This window comes from Schistocerca serialis, chromosome 7, assembly GCF_023864345.2.
Source record: "Schistocerca serialis cubense isolate TAMUIC-IGC-003099 chromosome 7, iqSchSeri2.2, whole genome shotgun sequence".
Taxonomy (NCBI): domain Eukaryota; kingdom Metazoa; phylum Arthropoda; class Insecta; order Orthoptera; family Acrididae; genus Schistocerca; species Schistocerca serialis.
Genome location: NC_064644.1, coordinates 520579096 through 520599641, shown reverse-complemented (window position 1 = coordinate 520599641; position 20546 = coordinate 520579096). Strand labels below are relative to the sequence as shown.

Below are 20546 nucleotides of genomic sequence, written 5' to 3'. Positions count from 1 at the left end.
AATATTAGATCATCTCCCCTTTCTCCAACTTGAATTACAGTGAAGCTTCTGCAATGGCGAAGATCTCTTGTCTGTGTTTTATCAAATATCTTAACTTTTTCTGTCTTCCTTCAATGACTTCAAAAAAATATCTACTTAAGACCCTTGCCATTTAGCAGATGATGGGTGTCAATAAACTTGCAGTAGCTGTTCCATTACCCACAATATGTGTGAAAATGTTATGTAAAATTCAATGTTCCTAATAAATAGTAATGAAAAAGTTTTTCACACTGAAAGATTTTTAATAATTATATAAATTATTACGGGGATTAACTTAAGACACAATTTGTTGACATAGTACATCAAACTAAGATATGCATCTGTATAATTTTACACATAGGAAGAAAAACTAACTAAGATACCAAAGACACACGGAAGAAGGAATGTTTGAGTACCCTTGCTCCTCTTGCACCAAAACACAATTTCAGAGTATGATAGAGTTGTCGTGAAAGAACGCCCCAATTTTGAGAAAAGTTTAGTTACATGGAAGTTTGGCTAGCAAAACTACTCTGAACTCTTTCAAATATCCAATTCCTAACATAGGCAAAAGAGCTATTCTCAAAACATGCATAGTATGAAGGAAATTGGTGCTCAACTTCACTGAGCTTTACAGTGAGGGCTTCAACTCACATGAAAACAAAGTTTCAACATATGAGTTAGGTTTAAAAGGAAACTCTCCCATCATGAATAGTGATGTGGAATGAATGGATTAATGAAGAATGAATGCAGCATCAAACATCTGGGCTGAAAATGAAACCAAACGAAAATGTAAATAACTGATGCAAATCGCTAGAACACGTCCTTCATCCTGCAAGTTTTTAGTAGGTTTCAATGGAAGCCCAGCGATGTGCTTCATATAAAAAAAGTTTGTCTTGATGCTGAATTAGTTGACAATATCTCCTTAAAAATTCACTGACAGTACCATTTGTTGCAATAATAACTGAAATGATACAAAAAAGAAAAATGGACAGTGATATTCAGGAAATTTTATATGAAAATAAAGTGTAAAGAAAAGTAAACGAAAAATACCAAAGTCTACGAAATGGTCACACAATACAAAGAAATACTGCTGGGAAGATACAGAACTACTTATTTTCAACCTTTATACTTACAAGCTGAGTGGCGATCATAAGGACTGTCTTGAGAGAAAACCTTCGTCCACACAGGTCAAACAAATCTTCCAGACTGGGTCCTAATAACTCCATAACTAACGCGTTGTACTTCCCACAAGGTCCGAAGTAGAACACCTCAGGGATTCCTTCTACAAAAGTTCGAAATGAATGGAAAAAATATGGATGAGTAAGTGATGACACTAGTGATAAGGAATGGAAAGATATAGAAGGAAGGGATGGATGTAAAACTTATGAGAAATCGCCTTTGGAAACAAAAAAGGGGAAAAGTCACAAAAAAAATTTGAATATAAACTACGACACTTCTCTTTCAGTGTTGCGATTTTCTCATTTTCTTTTCCTTTTTTCCCCATTTTCTTTCCTTACATACATTCATTCTTAAGTACAAGATAAACCTCATCATAATCAGATTACATAGGGTAAATGTTCAGTTAATATTATGGAAATATATGAACATAAAGATGACAGAAAATGATGGTCCAAGAGGAGCATGTTAGGGTATCTGACATGTAGGTAGGTAAAGCAACAGTTTAAAACAAATATAGCACAGACATAACACATCGTAAGCAGTAATGGCATATAATTAGATATGTTACTGAAGAGACAAGAACAAATGTTTGAAAAACACTGTTTAATACTTCTGTAGGAGCAACTATTGGGAGATAAGAAGTGATAAAGAAAGTATGAATGACTTTCCAGACAAGCAAAAGGGCTCAGAATGTTGGGTGCAAACCAATGAAATTTATCTAGGCAAAAGCAATCTTATTTAATTTCAGTTATATTCAAGGGAACTGAAACTCCCTGAAATATAATCAAAACGCTTCACTTGGCTTTAGTTATAGAAGTCATAACACAAATTTAGCTTGGTTTACACAAAGCATTTTGTTCCAGTGTTTTAATCCTTCCCATCTTTTGTAATACAATACGTGCCAAATATACCTCGCAGCTGGGGTAAAAGTAGTAATAAGAAAGTTCAAAAACCACAACACAGAAAGCGAAGAACCCATAAAAATGCAACAATCAAACTTTACCACTTGCAAGTTTGAAATTACCTTGCAAAGTAAGAGGTAAACAACACAAAAAGATAGTGTTCCACAATCCACAAAACAGGTGGTGTGTGGAGCACCGAGTATAGCAGATTAGCGTGGGGTGATGGTGGATTATACTTACCACCTGTTTGGCTATCATGAGAACACATTTCAGCGAGAATTTGCGGTTACAAAGAACGAAGAGATCCTCCAGACTGGGGCCCAGCAGTTCCATCACCATGGCATTGTAGCGGCCATCGCACGTCCCGTAGTAGTACACTTGCGGGATGCCTTCTAAAAGCAATACATTACATCTGATCTCCTGAATGTTTGGGGGACCTCCTCTCACTCTCACTGTTGTCCACCTACACCCCACACTTCTTTTAAGTTTTATTTATGTAAAAGCTAGCAAAGTTCTTTCTTCAAAAAGTTTGCAAAGCTTGTACAGAAATAAATAATCGAAATTTAACAACAAGTGCCAGTTGTGACATCACAAGTTGAGGTATAAAACATTGTTTCTATCTCAGTTAAATAAATTTATGGCAAAAAGACAGTAATGTAATACACATCTTTACAACTAATATTTTGTGCCTCTACTATTCAAGTTTTACTATTATGTTTGATGATATGACACACATGGCATCAACAAATGGTACGAAAGCTAGTGACGTAGGAAGATAATGCACAGATGATATTTTTTAAATTTATGGCATTTCTTCGAACTACAGAAAAATTATTTATCTTATCAGATGCCACACATGGAACATCGGAAGAATCAATTAGTATTGAGAACGAATTATGTTACAATCTGCTATGTGGTACTCAATCATCTTAACAACAACACATTGATATACCTGCTGCTAATCTTTTGGACTGCTATATCGAGATGTTTTTATTATTAAGTCCATGATTTTATTCTAGTAATATCTGTTATAATATGGGCATTAATAAAATTCTAAGTATTCTTTGACTAGTTTCCTCATATCTAGCAGACAACTTTTGACAGTAATATCAGTCCCAAATTCATTCAATATTATTGTAAGTTATAAGTGAAAGCTATATGTAATGGAATGTGATAATGAAATCAAAGCCATAAAGAGATGATCAATTTAAATCACAGCTTATTATGTACATGTTACATTTATAACAAACAATCAAAGAGGATACCAGCGAATCTCTTCACGAAAAAGTAGTTACCACATCTACTGAAAAACTTGCCTTCAAAATAATGCACAACCATATTAAAAATTGAGTCGATCATGTATGTAGCCTCTCGAGTACCTGCTTTTGACCTCCACTGTACACTATTCAAGCGTTATACAGTCAGAAGTCGTTCCACTGTACTGTTTGATGCAGTCAACTTCTGTCTTCAAAGAAGCACATTAGATACAGATAACTTTTGTCTATTATTCTATTGACACTTAAGTTCCTAACTGAGTACTCATTTTACTTCAAAATTGTGGCACAACAAATAAATCATATTACACAGTGATGCTATTTTTATGCACCAACGATTAATTAAGGTGAGGAGAGTCTGTCTTATGTGTAAATCACAGATTAGATTGTGCACTTTGGTTCAATGTACCAATAGTCATGCACCTGTAAATTTAAGGTTGTGATAACTATAATCTCATTTGTCTGTTTTGTTTTGTTTTAGGGTGCAAAAACAACTAGGGTCATTCATGCCCATGTCAAATTGGGCAGGTGGGGCAAAGGGGCAGGTGGGGGAGAGGGGGAGGTGGGGGAGAGTGAAAAACAACTACATGTTAAGCTCAACAACAGAAGGAAAGACAGCTACAAAAAAATGTATGTGGAAAGGTCAACTCGGATGGTAAACGTAAATGACAACGTAAGTGGTTAAAAATAGGGCATTCCGTTAGGAAACAACGAACTGTCAAAGGTTGAGGGCAACGAGCACAAAGTGGTGGGGGGGCATCACTTAACAAAGTGTGTTGGCTAAAAGGCAGAGCCCAATACGCAACATATTTAAAATGATCTCACAGCGACAGGGCTGAGAGGAGGTCGTCTAAGACGCTGGGAGGGGCTCAATTCCCCAGAGCATGTTCCCATGAAGGGATGACCAATGATGATGCCAAAGTGATGTCACCTGCAACCTGCCACCTGACAACACAGATATCATCGGAGGGAATGTAAGAACTAGCAGGCTGGGGTACGAAGACTGTAGCCTTGCCAGCAGCATCTGCGGCTTCGATTCCTGTCAGACCGACGTAACCAGGAATCCTCATACATATCACAGTGATTGCATCAAGAGTGAGCAAGTGACAGCTTTCCTGGATGGACGGTGTACAGCACACAGAGACAAGGCCACAGAGAGTCGCAGCAGATGATGCAACTGAAAAGCCTGTGTCGCTGGATGTATTGCATGACCCGATACAGGGTGGAGAGCTCTGCTGTAAATACTGAGCAGTGTTCCAGAATTCAATACAAAAAACAGCAGTTCCAATGACCAAGGCACATGCAACACAATGGTCATTCCAAGATCCATCAGTGTACACAAAGGTACTATAGCGAAGTTCTGTGTGAAGGTCATGAAACTTATGACAATAGAACGAGGCTGGAGTAGTGTCCTCAGGAAGCAAATAAAGGCAAGGTGAACAAGTGCTACAATACAAAGCCAAGATGGTGAAGGGTTCACATTCCATCACGAAAGTGGCAGGCAGCGTGAAGTTAAGCTGCTGGAGCAAGAGCCGAAAGTGAACTCCAGGAGGTAACAGAGTAGAGGGACATGCCTCATACTAGCAATCAAAGGATTCATCAACGGAGGCAAAAGATGGGTGGCCAAGTATGGCAGACGAACATCATGCATATTTGCTGAGGAGAAAAGTCAGGGGGGTATGACAGCAGTAATTCAGCAGCTTCTGCATAGAGACTCTCGACCGGGCCAGTGGAAAAGGTACCTGTGGCCAAATGGACGCCATGATGGTGAATAGTATTCAGATGGTGTAACAGGGACAGACGTGCAGATGCATAAACGAAACACCCATAGTCCAGTTTTGAACGGACAAGGGACTGGTACAAACGGAGGGAAGTGTGATCTGCTCCCCAGGAAGCACCAGTGAGGACATGTACGACATTGAGAAACCACGTGCAGAGAGACCGCGTGCAGCGGGCGGCCAGATAAGACCAGAGGGAGAACCAAGAAAGTTTCTTATCAAGCTAGCTAAGCCGCAGGAATTTTGTAGTTTCAAGAAATGGAGGAGCAACAGGCCCAAGATGTAAAGACGGTGGATGAAACCAATTACGCCACCAGAAATTCATACAACTGATTTTGTCAGTGGAAAAACGAAAGCCATTGTCAGTGCACAATGAGTAATGATGATCAAGACATCGCTGAAGATGCTGCTCAAGGATGCAAGTCCATGGAGAACTGCAATAGATCACAAAATCGTACACGAAAAGGGAGCCAGAGATGCCCAGTGGGAGACCGTCTATTATAGGGTTAATGGCAATAGCAAAGAGGATGACGCTCAAGATGGAACCCTGAGGCACACCATTTTCCTGGAGAAAAGTGTCCGACAAGGCAGAACCCCGGATGTACTTTGAAAACTCAGTCTTTTAAAATTTCCTGAGGGAAACGGAGCACACGGCCATGGTAACTATAATCTGATTTCAAAAATGTCCATTTCAGGTATGTCATACTGCACAGTCCACTCCACTTGTTCTCACAGCACTGGACAAGTATAAAAGTTATAGACTGCTTGTTAACATTTCGAACACGCACACACACACACACACACACACACACACACACACTCACTGAGATTTAGCTGCTTTTCTTCTTCTCTCTCTACTTTTTAAGGCACAAAGTAAGTAACAATAAGGTACAACATGCGTGAGTACATAAATCTGGTAGAGAGTTATACAAGCAGTTTTATGTCCATAATTTTGCTTACGTCCTGAGAAGTTAAAATGGATTTATTTATTATTTTAATTGTGGTGGAGTAACATATGATACCTGTATCTGAACATAAAATGTACAGATAATTTAAACAGCAAATCAACCTCATTATTCCTAAAGGTATTCCATCGAGTACTGTTAACCATAATTTAATGATCTTGTTGTGGATACGATTTGTAGTTGGAAGTTTCTTGAAAAGTTAGCACAATGCACTTATCAGCTCTGTGCAGTATTTCAAGGAAATAATGAAAGGATGATGGATGTGGGTTTCTAACTTTTATAATAATTCCTCTTTTCCACTCTTGCCTGCAGTGCACTGAATTTTTCTTCCAGATTAGCAGTAGAGTGGGCTTCATGCTAAGAAGATTAGTGGCAGGCACACTCACACTCACTTTGACACACAAAATTAGCATCCTTGTTCACTATTTGCCTTTCTATCCCCAGAACAAAATTATTTGCTTTAGTGTATAATCATACTTTTATTTTGTGTACTGGCTACTAGTTTCTATATCAAGTATCATCATCCGATCAATGCCTGGTGTACTGTCATCTGACCTGGTGTTCTGTCATCAGACTGGGCTTTTACAGTTTGCTGTTGGACGAACATGTCACAAACATACAGACAATGAAAAATTTCTGATAAAACCATTGAAACCATTTAATGTTGTGTAGTATAAGACACTTTTCTGACTTTGTGCTGTTTTCTAACACAGTGACAAGTTTTGCCAAAATCCAGATACTCAATGGCAATTAACTTACAGTTTACTACAGACGTGACACACACACACACACACACACACACACACACACACACACACACACATTGAGGAGTTCCTGCACATCCTCATGGAAAATTATATGCATAAATGTACTGGGTGATGTAAGGAATGAATGATGATTTAAATGGGCTCAAATTTGAAGTATTAATCTCAATATTTTGTGGCACGCAACACGCACATTTTTTTCTGATGCAGAGCAAGAGAGAAAATGTCTGTTGTAAACTATTTTCTCATTATCAGTGAGTTGTTCAATTACACTTGTCACATTCTATGAACATGTTTCCAGGTTCAAAAACAATGATACATTATTACGCTATGACAATAAGTCCCCTAGTAAAGTGAACAGTTTCATTTCTTTTTTATCAGACTATTCTTCTGCAAAAATTAGCTTCAGAATATACACACAGACTACCTGGATGAAACAATAACTATAATAATGATATGAATATAATAGAGGGAAACATTCCACGTGGGAAAAATATATCTAAAAAGAAAGATGATGAAACTTACCAAACAAAAGCGCTGGCAGGTCGATAGACACACAAACAAACACAAACATACACACAAAATTCTAGCTTTCGCAACCAATGGTTGCCTCGTCAGGAAAGAGGGAAGGAGAAGGAAAGACAAAAGGATATGGGTTTTAAGGGAGAGGGTAAGGAGTCATTCCAATCCCGGGAGCGGAAAGACTTACCTTAGGGGGAAAAAAGGACAGGTATACACTCGCACACACACACATATCCATCCACACATACACAGACACAAGCAGACATTTGTCAAATAATATTTGTTTACTTTCATAAATATAAACCTACAACAAAGACCTGTTATTCAATGCTTACACCTGCACACAATGTTTCAACCAAAGTCTGTTTAAAAGTACTCCTATTATACATAAACATGCCAGTTTTATGATGTCATATTTAAACAATCCACAAAGTATTTTAAGAAGAAAGGTCAACCTTTCTGGTTAGCTGCAGTGAAAGGTCTTAAACTGTCAATCTGGTTTCTTTTACTTCATTGGGAACACATCAATTATTTGTTTATAATTAGTGTACATACACTTAATTAGATGTCACATTATCAATCATAGGAAATGAAAGCTGCCAGTAAAGACGGCTTACCTTGAGATCCGAGTAGTTTGTAGAATCTGTACTCCAGATGCAGCTGTGGTGCTTTTGACTTCATTGGTTCCTGTAACAACAAAGCACATATGAGGTCTCTAGAAATTGATACTTTAATACAAAAAGTGTGAGAGAAAAATACAAGGGCAGTTTCCTTTCTTTTTTTTGGGAGGTGGTGGGGGAGAGAATATGGAGAACAATAGCATTTGTTTACAGCATCCAGAAACTTCATTTGGTTGCATGTAATACCGCCAACAAGGATTGAAAAACAATATGGGCAATATGAGTCCTTAATGAACCTATATAAAAGAGAGAGACAAAAAAAAAAATAAGTATATTGTTTTATGGTTTTGAATATGGCTACCTTTTGGTGCCCGTACATAAGATTTAAAAGCCTCAAGTTACATTGCACGAATGTAATAGCAAATGTCTAGACCGGACAAGCACAAATTAAAAACATTCCAGTCTTTGGTATGTACACCTTGCAATGGAAAAAAAAAAAAAAAAAAAAAAAAAAAATCAGACAGTTTTTAAATTTTCATTCTGCTGAAGCTATCCTTAGAGGTGTCGAAACTTAGATCAATGTATTGAACAACCAGTTGGCTTTGTTATTTCTCCATTGTATGTTGTTTTAAGAAACTAGCAGCATGCTGCTTATCTCTTATTTTCTTTCTGGCAAAGGTGAAACATTTGACAGTGATGATACTATAGCAAGAAATACACAGCAAAGTTCAGACCAATAAATACAGTAAGTGCTGCAATATAGTTGATAACAATAATAATACATAAATGAAAGGATATAAACAAACTCAAGACATATGTCTCTTTCTATGGTATATAACTGAACCACTTGCTGCCAACAATAGACTCTACAACACACTTTTGAGTAATATACAACATTTGCATGCTGATGCAGAACCTGGAACCAACTTTCGTAATACTGATTAAAACAGTTTGACTAAACAATAATCCATGGACTCAACTTCCTATTCGTTTTGAATTGGGATCTTTATCTGACCTTGTTTAGAAGAAGAAAGGGGAGAGAAGGGGAGGGGGGGGGGGGGGGGGAAGGAGAAGAATATATCCTTAAAAAATTGATAACTCACTACTTATTTGAAAAGGTAAAATGTGTACAATTTTATTCAACGTACAAACATGAACTTGTCAATAGGCCGTATGACTGATAAAATTTGGAAATTTAATATTGCAAATCATCAACCCTCTCTCTCTCTCTCTGTCTCTCTCTCTCTCTCTCTCTCTCCCTGTCTGTCTGTCTGTCAGTGTGTGTGTGTGTGTGTGTGTGTGTGTGTGTGTGTGTGTGTGTGTGAGAGAGTGATCTCTGCTGGGTGCTGGGATGGATAGTGGGAAAGAGTTATGGGATTGGGAAGGAGAGGGACAGCAGAGTAAGGATGGGGAACACCCTATGGGACTGTACAGAGACAGGATTGTGGGCTACTAGATGCTGCATGGACACACTGTGTCGCAAGGGTTGTAAGGGTAGGGAAGGGAAGAGGAGAGATGCAGGACTATGCAGGTGCACTTGGGGTACAGAAGGTGTATGTAACGGAGCAGTGAAGGGGTAAAGGCAGTTGGGAGACAGAGACTAGAGAAGGTTAAGGCCAGAGGGCATTGTAGGAAAGAAGAATATGTTGTAAAAAAAGTTACAAACTGCACAATTCAGAAAACTGGTGTTGGTAGGGAGAATCCAATAGCACAGACAGTGAAGCAACTGAAGTCAAGCACACCATTCACAGTAGCATGCTCGGCAACTAGGTGGCCCAGCTGTCTCTATACCATAGTTTAGTGGTGGCCATTTAGAAGACAGAGCTTGTTAGTGCTCATGTAGAATGCGACACAGTGGTTGCAGTTACGTTGGTAGATCACGTGGCTGCTTTCACAGGTGGCCCTGCCCTTGCTGGTGTAGGAGATACTTGAGACAGGAGTGGAGTAGGTGGTATAGGTAGGATGTATGGGACAAGTTTTACATCTAGGGCTATTACCAAGATATTGGCCATGGGGCAAGGTGTTGAGATCAGGGATGTGATAGGGATGGACTACAATACTGCACAGGTTCAGTAGGTGGCAGGACACCACTATAAAAGATGTCAGTCTGTGAAGGCAGCAGTGAGACCCTCAATATATTTGGAGAGGGTCTGCTTGTCACTGCAGATACTATAACTATGGGTCACTAGGCTTCTTGGTGTGGAATGGTAGCAGCTGTCAAAATGGAGGAATTGTTGGTTGCTGGAAGGTTTATTGTGGATGAGGTACAGACAAAGCCACCCATGAGGTGGAGCATGACATCAAGGAACATGGCTTGTTGGACAGAGGAGGACCAGGTGAAGAAAACGGAGGAAACAATGTTGAGGCTTTGGAGGAATGTGGTTAGGGTTCCTCACTGTTAAACCAAATCATGATCAATGGATCTGAACCACATGAACGGTTTGGGATTCTGGATAGGAAGCACTCCTCTACATGGCCCATGAATAGGTTGGCGTAGGATGGGACCACACAGTTGCTCATGGCTGCACTGCATATTTATTTGTAGGTAATGCCTCCAAAGATGTGGGCAACAAGATAGTTGGTAATAGTAACCAGGAAGAAGGTTGTAACTTTTATGTCAGCTGGGCAAAGGTATATGTAGTGTATTATGAAGGCAATCTAAGGTATGTTTGTGTAGAGGGAGATGGCATTAAAATTGATTAACAGGGCACTGAAGGGTAGGAACTGTGAACTGTGGCGTGTCAGTAAAGCAAATTGTTAAGTGTCTTTTATATAGGAGGGTTGGTTGCAGCTGAAGATCGTGGTCCACAAGGGCGGAGATTCTCTCTCTCAGCGCACAATATGCAACCACAATGAGGTGTCCTGAATGACGATGTTTACATATTTTAACAAAGGAAGGAGATGGTAGCAGTTCAGACAGTTGTGGGTGTGAGGAAGGTAACACACAGCCTACTGAGGAGGCAGTTTCTGGGATGGAGCTAGGAATTTGAGGGGGGTTGAGGGTTGGTGATCATACTGGATTTCTGGAGTGGGGTCAGTGTGGCAGGTCCTTTAGGTGGAAACATCTGACAGATGGTGGTGCATCTCAGTCAGGTAATCCCAGTGGTTCTCAACCACAGTGGTGGAGATTTTTGTCAGCAGATAGGATTATGATAAAGCCAGTTTTTAGGTGGTGGATTGTGTTCTTACCTGCAGATATCAGGTTGGTTTGCACTTTGATGGGTTTGGGAAATGATGGTCAGACAAGGTTTGAGGTTAGGAAAGTCTGTTAAGTAAACGGGGGATGATTTAGGGGCAGTGTGGTGGATCACAGTTAAGTGGAGGAGTAATATGAGTTGGCAGAGGTCAATATTGGTTTCGGGTCAAGTCTAATAGGATAGATTGGTTAGTTGGCATCCCATCTCGGATTTTCCATTGTTGCACAATGCTCCAGTGCAATGGTTTTAAGCGGGTGTGCCATGGCACAATTCTGTGGCGTGAGATTAGCTACGTGGCTGAAGGTTTATAGCACTGCTAATAAAAGGAACTGAACTAATTTCAAAGAATATTTGTTTTCAAAAATGATGAACAGAATATACAGTACTATTCCAGTAGAACTTTAACTTGGTTACAGGTTATTTATTGGTTCACACCTTACAAGTAAGAGTTATCAATGAGACACCGAGGCTGTTGCTTCTCACACAAAAGCTCAGTTTGTGTTGGAATTTAAGACAGAGAGAGACACACACACACACACACACACACACACACACACACACACACACACACACACACACACATTTCCTGTTCAAAGAGAGGTCAATGGTGTTTTTTGTTTTTTATGTTGCTTAGAGCAGAAAATCCCAACTGACAAAAGCAGGCTGTGGAAAAATGCAACAGGGTATTAACTGCTTTCACTGCTCTTACTAGGTATTGTTTCTTCACTAACATCCAAAACTTGATAACATCACATTTCAGTTAAAGTGTTCAATCTGTCAGTGGTGGATTCTGGAGACAGCACACGGACTGCACAACCAGTTCACAGTGACTGAGGGAAAATATTGTGCCCTGTTATTCTCAAGAACCAAGAGCTGATTTAAAATGAGTTTGTAGGTTATGTCACCATGTGGATCTACCTTGAAAGTAAGAGAAACTATTTAAGATTTTTCTTTCCGTGTATGATTTCCATATTTTAAGTTTTATTTAAGAACCTGGCGAGTTTATCACTTGACATCAGCACATTTTCTTCTTCTCTTTGCATACCCTCATTCAGGTAATTTAAATGGTGGAAAATATCTGCCAAATAGGCTACCTTTGCACACCACTCATCATCATTTAACTGAGTGGTGAAGTTTGGCTTTTTAAGGCTGAACATATTTAATAGCCCTTCCCTCAATTCAAAAAGTCTTTCCAAGGCTCTACCTATTGATAACCAGCAAATTTCAGTATGCATGAAAGAGTCATGTTGAGATCCCACTCAATGACACAATTGTTTGAGAAGTCTTATTGTAAGAGCCCTTGACTTAACAAAATTTACTATGTTGATGACTAACTGAGGACAGTTCAGCACAAGAAAGGAATTTTTCAATATCTGAATCTTCATCAAAAATCTAACGTAATTCAGTAATCAAGATTTCTTACTTATATCAGTTGACTTGTTGAGCTGTAGTGAAAAACATGACCATTGCTCAGTTTTTCACAGACAATACACTGAATATCTTAAGACATGTCATCAATCTGGTGGGAAACAGTATAGTTTGACAGTGGAACCAAAGATATTGCCTTCCCAGCGTCATCACCTAACATCAATTTCACCATTTCTTATGATGCAGGAAAAATTAAGTCTTCTGCAATTATGTGGGGTTGAATTTGTTTTGCTATTATTTCAGTAGTTTTATAAGTGACTACTTGCTTTTTCAGAAATACTTAAGTGTCCATGTTTGCTATTCAAATGGCTTTTCAGTTTACAAGAGACCATGGATTTGCTGCTAACATCCGTACCACAGCGATAACACTGGTTCCCATCAGATCACTGAAGTTAAGTGCTGCCAGGTTTGACTAGCATTTGGATGGGTGACCATTTGGGTCAGCTGTTGGCAAGCAGGATGCACTCAACCATTGTGAGGCCACCTGAGGAACTACTTGATCGAGAAGTAATGGTTCTGGTCATGGAAACTGACAACGGTCGGGAAAGCAGTGAGCTGACCACATCCAGTAACACTGTTTGGCTGATAATGTCACAGCAGTCGGTCGGTACCAATGAGACTTCCGAGACCTGTTTGGACAGAGGGGGTGGAGGTGGGAGGGGCAGAGGGATGGGTTCATTGCTTAGTTTTCCTGCATAAGACACGTTCGGGTAATGGAAAGTTTTCAAGTCCACTGAACATCACACTAAAGCATGACTACTTCTCTTGTTACCACATTTACAAAACATTCCAGTATGTCACACTGCTTTCAGGAGACTTCATTTGGAATAAGTTTGTTCTCACTTTTGTTACATTTATTTGTTTTTGTCAGACAGTCATCTTCAACTCGAAAACCACATATATAAAATGCCACTCACAGATTGCTCTTCTGACCTGTTCTGACTGGCCCACTGTTGCCTACATGGCAGAATGTGTAGTAATCTATGATCATGGGACACTTCATCATCATGCAGTTGATCCATTCAAGCTGTTATTGCCAGCAGAGGAATCCTGGTGATGCCACTGCTCCTTTATCCAAATTTACTATTTATCTGGCCTCCCAAGGACAGAGTGGACACCGTACCAGATCTCTCTACTGTAGAGAGAATCTGAGGAGGTACCAGGAATCAAACCTGGGTGCACTTCTGCACTACCCATTCAGCTAGGGAAACAGTCACTACATAATCTTCATGATGTTTGAAATTACAATGAAAACCGTGGTTCAATTTAACGAGAAGATAAGAGAATGAACAACTCTATTCTAATATTTTCCCAAAGTAGCTAGAATAATGTGCCCTTGTATCACTACCAAATGGCCCTAATGTTTGAGTAAATGTAATTGTGATGAGTCATGTTTTTGTAATATGACACTAACAGCTGCTGGTAAAAACGCTGAACGATGTCCCCAATGCTGTATTTCTTTACAGATCATATACCTCAAGATGTGCCAGCCAGCAACTTACCCACATTAAGCTTCCCCCCCCCCCCTTTCCAAACACTGTTTCAACAGTGGAGCAATTGTAAGTAGACACAATGTCATCAATAAATTTTAGTACAATCGTACTAGCTTAGGAGACATGCTCCTAGTAAAAGTACACTATCCTTGTTGGACCTTACTGTGGTTGTAAGAATTTTGTTTTGCAATTCTTCATTTGGCTTACTCCATGTAACATCTTAATACCAGATCTGCTGGTACAAAAAAATAATTTCCTCCACATACATGTCTTAGCCATAGTCAGTTCACAGTATCCGTTTGTAATGTCCAATGTTGTCCCATAGTTGACTTCACTTGCTACTCACCCACTGTAGCCTCTCTCCACACTTTCATCAAACGTCCAGACTATTTTCGGAGCACAGAAGCAAAGATTTTCCTTTACCTAACATGTTGTTGTTGTTGTGGTCTTCAGTCCTGAGACTGGTTTGATGCAGCTCTCCATGCTACTCTATCCTGTGCAAGCTTTTTCATCTCCCAGTACCTACTGCAACCTACATCCTTCTGAATCTGCTTAGTGTATTCATCTCTTGGTCTCCCTCTACGATTTTTACCCTCCACGCTGCCCTCCAATACTAAATTGGTGATCCCTTGATGCCTCAGAACATGTCCTACCAACCGATCCCTTTTTCTGGTCAAGTTGTGCCACAAACTTCTCTTCTCCCCAATCCTATTCAATACTTCCTCATTAGTTATGTGATCTACCCATCTAATCTTCAGCATTCTTCTGTAGCACCACATTTCGAAAGCTTTACCTAACATACAATGCATTATCTATATCTCACACTAAGCTTCCGGGATCAACAGTTTCGTGTCAGTGACATGGTTATATCTTCCCATCCACACTGATGAACAATGTCGCAATGTCAGGATGTGATATAATTAACATAAAGTTAGTTTTGCTGTTCAAATCGCACATGCATTTACGACACTAGATTAATTGTCACTTATCAAATAAGGTGCTGGATCTTTCCAGGCACAATAAGTGTGTGGTATTTGTGTAGTGATGAAAATATAACCATTGGCTTTGTGATAAGAAATCAATGGAAGAGTGATATTGCTTGGCATTTCAATAAGAAAAAGGATACACACACACACACACACACACACACACACACACACACACACACACACACACACACACACACACACACACACACACAGTGACCAATTATTAGCAGCATTTAACATTTAAAAGATAAAGCATTGCATAGTCTCTGTCAAGGAATTTCTAAACAAGCAGTGAATACTGCACAATAACACAGTGCTATACAGAGTGTTCGGAAATTCCATAATCTTTAGAGGGGAGTGAGCACATGATATTTTGAACAGGAGCCTATGTCTGGAAACTTAACAATTCAATTCAGATGTGTAACTCTACCACTTCTGCCCAAGAAATTGAATGATGCATGGAGTAGTACAATTATTAAGTAACAATTTGAAAGGAAACATAATGAAATATTCATTTATCACTTAAGCATGTTTGTTTGTATGAACACTTAAACATGACATGTTTACATTACTCCAAAACAAAAATGAATCCAGCACACTGTATGTACATAACTGTACTGATGGATTACAACAGCTGCTCGATATGATGACTGCAAATGTTATTAGAGACATTTTACTTACGACGCATGTTCTGGTACACATTGTCCATCGCACTCTGCATCTCTTCAAATTCTAGTGCAGCACTCAGAACGCATATCAGCAGATGTTCCTCTGTATGTACAGGAGTGTCTTGTAAATTAAACTTTACATACAACCACACAAGAAGTAATCCACATGAGATAAATTCGGCAACTGTGGCAGCCATGCTGTTGCACCACATCGGCCTATCCATCTTGGACCACTTTATCTGTGATGGTTTCTCCGAACCGCACATGAGAAGTGAAGTGGTACACCATCATGCTGAAACCACATTCCATAATGGATATTCAGTGGTACAGCTTCAGAATTCGGCCCAATACATTTTCTAGGAGCATCAAGTATGCAGGATCAGTTAGTGCGAATTGAACAAGGTATGGCCCAATCATACGACCACCCAAAACAACTGCCAACATGTTAATACCAAACCAGTTCTGAAATTCATGAACATGTGTGGCACGAAGATTTTTGTCTGTCCAAACACGGCTGTTTTGCAAATTCAGAACAGTCCCTAGTGGACTTAAATTCTTCTGTTAACAGAACTCAATGTGAAAACGCATGCAGCAGTGCAGGAACCACTTGCAGTAGGCAATGGGTTGCAGAAAATCAACTGGATCCACAGTGTGTACCCTTTGTAAGTGGTATGAATGTAATTGTTGCTCACACATAACATCCCAGCTGATACTGTGTACACATAACATCCCAGCTGATACTGTGTCTAACATCCATTGCACATGCAACTGTTTGAGGACTCGTTGACATGTTCTCTTCAATGTGATGCAGTACATCATCTTCAAATTCTGGCATGTGCCGTTGCTGTGGAGCACCAAAGTCATGCCTCCTTACAGTGAAGGTGCATGTTTATAGGAGCCGCTGTGTGACTTGGAAAAAAAGTTTGTGTGATGGGATGCTATGTTGAGGAAAACATTCTTGATGCAGCCAACCAGCAGCTCTTCCGTTATCTTTAGCTTCGCCATACCCAAGGAGCATTCCAAAAATATGTACGGAACCATGTGTAATGTATCTGAGACACACCTGCACTGACCAGGTCTCGTAATGCGGCAGACATTAAATAACATCTTGTGACCATCTGTCTACCAAATTACATACCAGTACAAGCAACTCAGACTTTTCTCTTTCCCTCAGCAGGGGTGGACTCCCCTCGGCAAGTCATAGAAGTTTGCAACAGGAATTTCCAAATATGCTGTAGACAGACAGTTCCTGAATGAACTTCATTTGGCTGCCATAAGGGCAACATGTGAAGCCTGCAACTACTGCAGCAGAATCTTAAAAGCCAAAGAAATTCTGGATGTCAAATTAAACACCTTTCAGCCCTCTAGTTTCCAAACTTATTTTATTTGGCTATCAGTTTCGGCGACTTACTACGCCATCTTCAGGCCCCTGAATGACATGTGGGAAGATTCCACCTCGGTTCTGATCAAACCAGGGGCCAACAATACTGACATAAATAGACTTCTGCTTGCTATAGCAATACCTTCAACCATCATCTGTCAACTCCCACAAAAACCTCTGAAAAGACAGACATATAGAGATAAACAAATTCTGGTCGTACATAAAGGCTGCCAGGGGCACCAAAAGTTACTGTCCAGACAGCAACTGAAACTGATGGTAGGAAAGCTAAACCAGAAACCCCAAACTCTGTTTTCAAATGTTCCTTTACAAGGGGAATTCAAGACGCAAAACTGTTTTAACTGCTTAAATCGAAGAAAGTGGTAAGACTCGAGGGAATCCATATCAGATTCTGCACAGAATTTGCAGTCAAATTAGCCCTCATTCTAACCATTACATAACACAGACAACTCTAAAAAAAATCTGTGTTCAGTAGTTGGAAGAATCAACAGGCCACAACAGTCTGCAAGAACGCTAGCAGGTTAACTATCGTCCAATATCTGTCACCAAACTGTTGTATCATTCTAGAACATACTCGCAGCTCAAACATAATAAGCTATCTCTAACAAAATTGTGTCTTCCATGACAAAACCCCACAAGCACTTTTTTCACATTACTTGAGGAAAGGCATGGGGATTAAGACAATTATGTGGGTGCAACATTTGTTGTCTTCCATAAAGCATTTAATTCCGTACTAAACAAGTGCTTATTAAGAAATGGCCACCATCTGGGTTATCAGGGATTCAGTATGTTCTGTGCTGGGATCATTGTTTATTAATAACCTAGTAATAACCTCAGACTTTTCGCAGATGATGCAGTTATCTATAACGAACTACTCTCTATAGAACACTACACAAATTATCAATCACATCTCGATACGATTCAATGTCATGCAAAGATTGCTTTAAATGAATAGAAATGTAGATCTAAGCATTTCAAAAAACACAAAAACGTGTTTTATAAATACTGTATCAACGACTTTCAACTGGAATAAACCATCTGTTACATATATATGGGTGCACTAATTAGTGGGGATATGAAAGGGATTCATTGGCAGTATACCTGGAAAGGTAGTCCTCATGTTCTGACAACTTCTGCTCTTGCTTTGTGTGTGTCAGCTGCAGAGTGTATCCCACCTGTATGGCGTGAATTTGCTCACAACAAGCAGGTTGGCACTGCATTTAGTGAGATGGTATGGAGTGCATTTGCTCACAACAAGCAGGTTGACACTGCAGTTAGTGAGACTATCAGAACCTTGTTGGGATGTATGAAGCCATTTCCAATTCACAAACTACCAGATTGTTGTAATAGCTCTCCCCACTGTCAAAAGGACAGTTGCTGCCAATGCAGAGGATGCGACACTGATCAATAACCCCCCATCATCCATTGTATGATCATCAAGCTGTAGTCTGTCAACTGAAAGCTACAAAGAGCTTCTTCACTACGACTCAAGCAGTGGAGAGAACAGTGGTAGACCCCATCGCATTACCTGATTGAAGAGTACGCTGCTGCCGGATATCACTGCAAAAGCAGAACACTAGCGCGACTAAAAGATTTTGGAGATTGCTGAATAGTCTTAGGATGGGTGCCGCCCCCCCCCCCCCCCCCCCCATTCAAGGCCAACATGCAAGAATGGGGCATCCTTCCAAATACGATTCGCCATAATGTCACTTAACTTCTACCATGTGTATATACAGGGGGGTCAGAAATTGTCTCAACTGCTTGTATGGGTGTCGCAGGATAGGTTGTGCTGAGAAATAATTGTTAAGAAAAATTTCGATATGCTGCGCCATTTCCGATTTAATTAGCATTGACGTAAGTCAATCAGGTCATTGCGCGCGCAAACACTTGCACGCGCTAAGAAGCTGCAGTGCGGAGAAATCTGTGGGCCTGTGAGACTACTTGAAACGCTGATTACTAATTAAAATGTGCCTTTTCCGAATTGATAAATTTAAACTTGTTCGGTTTGAGGAAACCAAACGACGAACACGTTTGGCGACACTGTCTCTGGCAGGCTGCTTAAATGCGCGCGCCTACGATCAGGTGCCTAACTTCAACGCTAATTAAATCGCAAATTGCGCAAAGTATGAAATTTTTTCTTAACAATTATCTCTTAGCACAAACTACCCTGCAATAACCTCACTAGCTAGCGCGCGCGCGAGCCTTTGTGTGTGTGTGTGTGTGTGTGTGTGTGTGTGTGTGTGTGTGTATGTGTGTATGGTGGGATTGGGGGGGGGGGGGGGGGGGGGGGAGGCGCGCGCGCGCGCGCGCGCGCTAATTGGAACACTAAATGTATTTCACAACTACTTTTTGGAGTCGACTGGTTATTTAAGCGAAGAGAATAAAATATGTGGCAAAATACGGGGGAACAATTTTAGCAAAAAGTTGACATACAGGCCCGCAAACGATGATATATTTTGAAATTGTACGATAGCTGATAATTACCTGAAAGCAAAGTTATTTCCACCTTATGGAGGATCTAGGGTTCCGTACAGCACTCCAGTGCTGCAGAATGCAATCTAAAAACACTCAACGAGACACTACTGTAATAGCCTTTCACATCATCTGTGTAAACCCGTTTTTGAACAGGATTGTTAGAAGACTCAGGCTGCTCAATACGAAATGTAAAATTAAAACCACGTTTAGCCGTATATAGTTTGAATATGCTTTGTTTATGAGATCAGTTTCAGAGTTTCATTGCGTTATCTTCAGCCCCTCTGGCCAATGTGTAAGAGAACCCAACCTCGTGTGCAAAGTAGGGACCAGCATTAAGTAAGGTGTATCCATAGACTTTTTGTTTCAAGAATGCGATCCCCACGTAACTGCAATGATACACCATAGGTTTACGTAGACAACTCAAGAAAAGACCTGTATCCCCAATGCTACAGCCAAACATCGTATATTTCAGAAAAATTTTAACAAAATACCTCTATGTTATATTGAAACTGTGGCAAATTCCTCAAAACTATAACCAAGATGACTGACCTTAACCCTTTGAGTGAACCTGCTATGCTCTGATGCGTTTACGCAACGTATCCGCCAACCCTCTCACTGCTGCGGTATTTATCATACACAATACATGCTACTCTGCACGCTATCATTTACAAATAAACCTCGTTTCGATATCTTTAATTGTTTATTAAATACGACGATTGTTATGACCGCATGATTCCCGATGCACAGGGATAGAACAGGCCACGACTCGCGCGTCAATCTGCCAGATATAAAAACCAATGTCTCGAAAACGAAATGAGATAGTTCTGCTCTCAGTTTTAAATAAATTTTCTATTGCTCATCAACGTTCCATACAC

General features: G+C 40.0%; 1 protein-coding gene across 1 annotated transcript in view; it reads right to left on the bottom strand.

Annotated features, from left to right (window-relative positions):
• The window catches only part of LOC126412200 (casein kinase I), a 302788-nt gene that overhangs the window by 75170 nt on the left and 207072 nt on the right, over positions 1 to 20546 (bottom strand). The window contains 2 exon segments of the mRNA XM_050081682.1: positions 2340 to 2491; positions 8020 to 8089. Of these exon segments, the coding sequence (XP_049937639.1) occupies positions 2340 to 2491; positions 8020 to 8089 (222 nt within the window).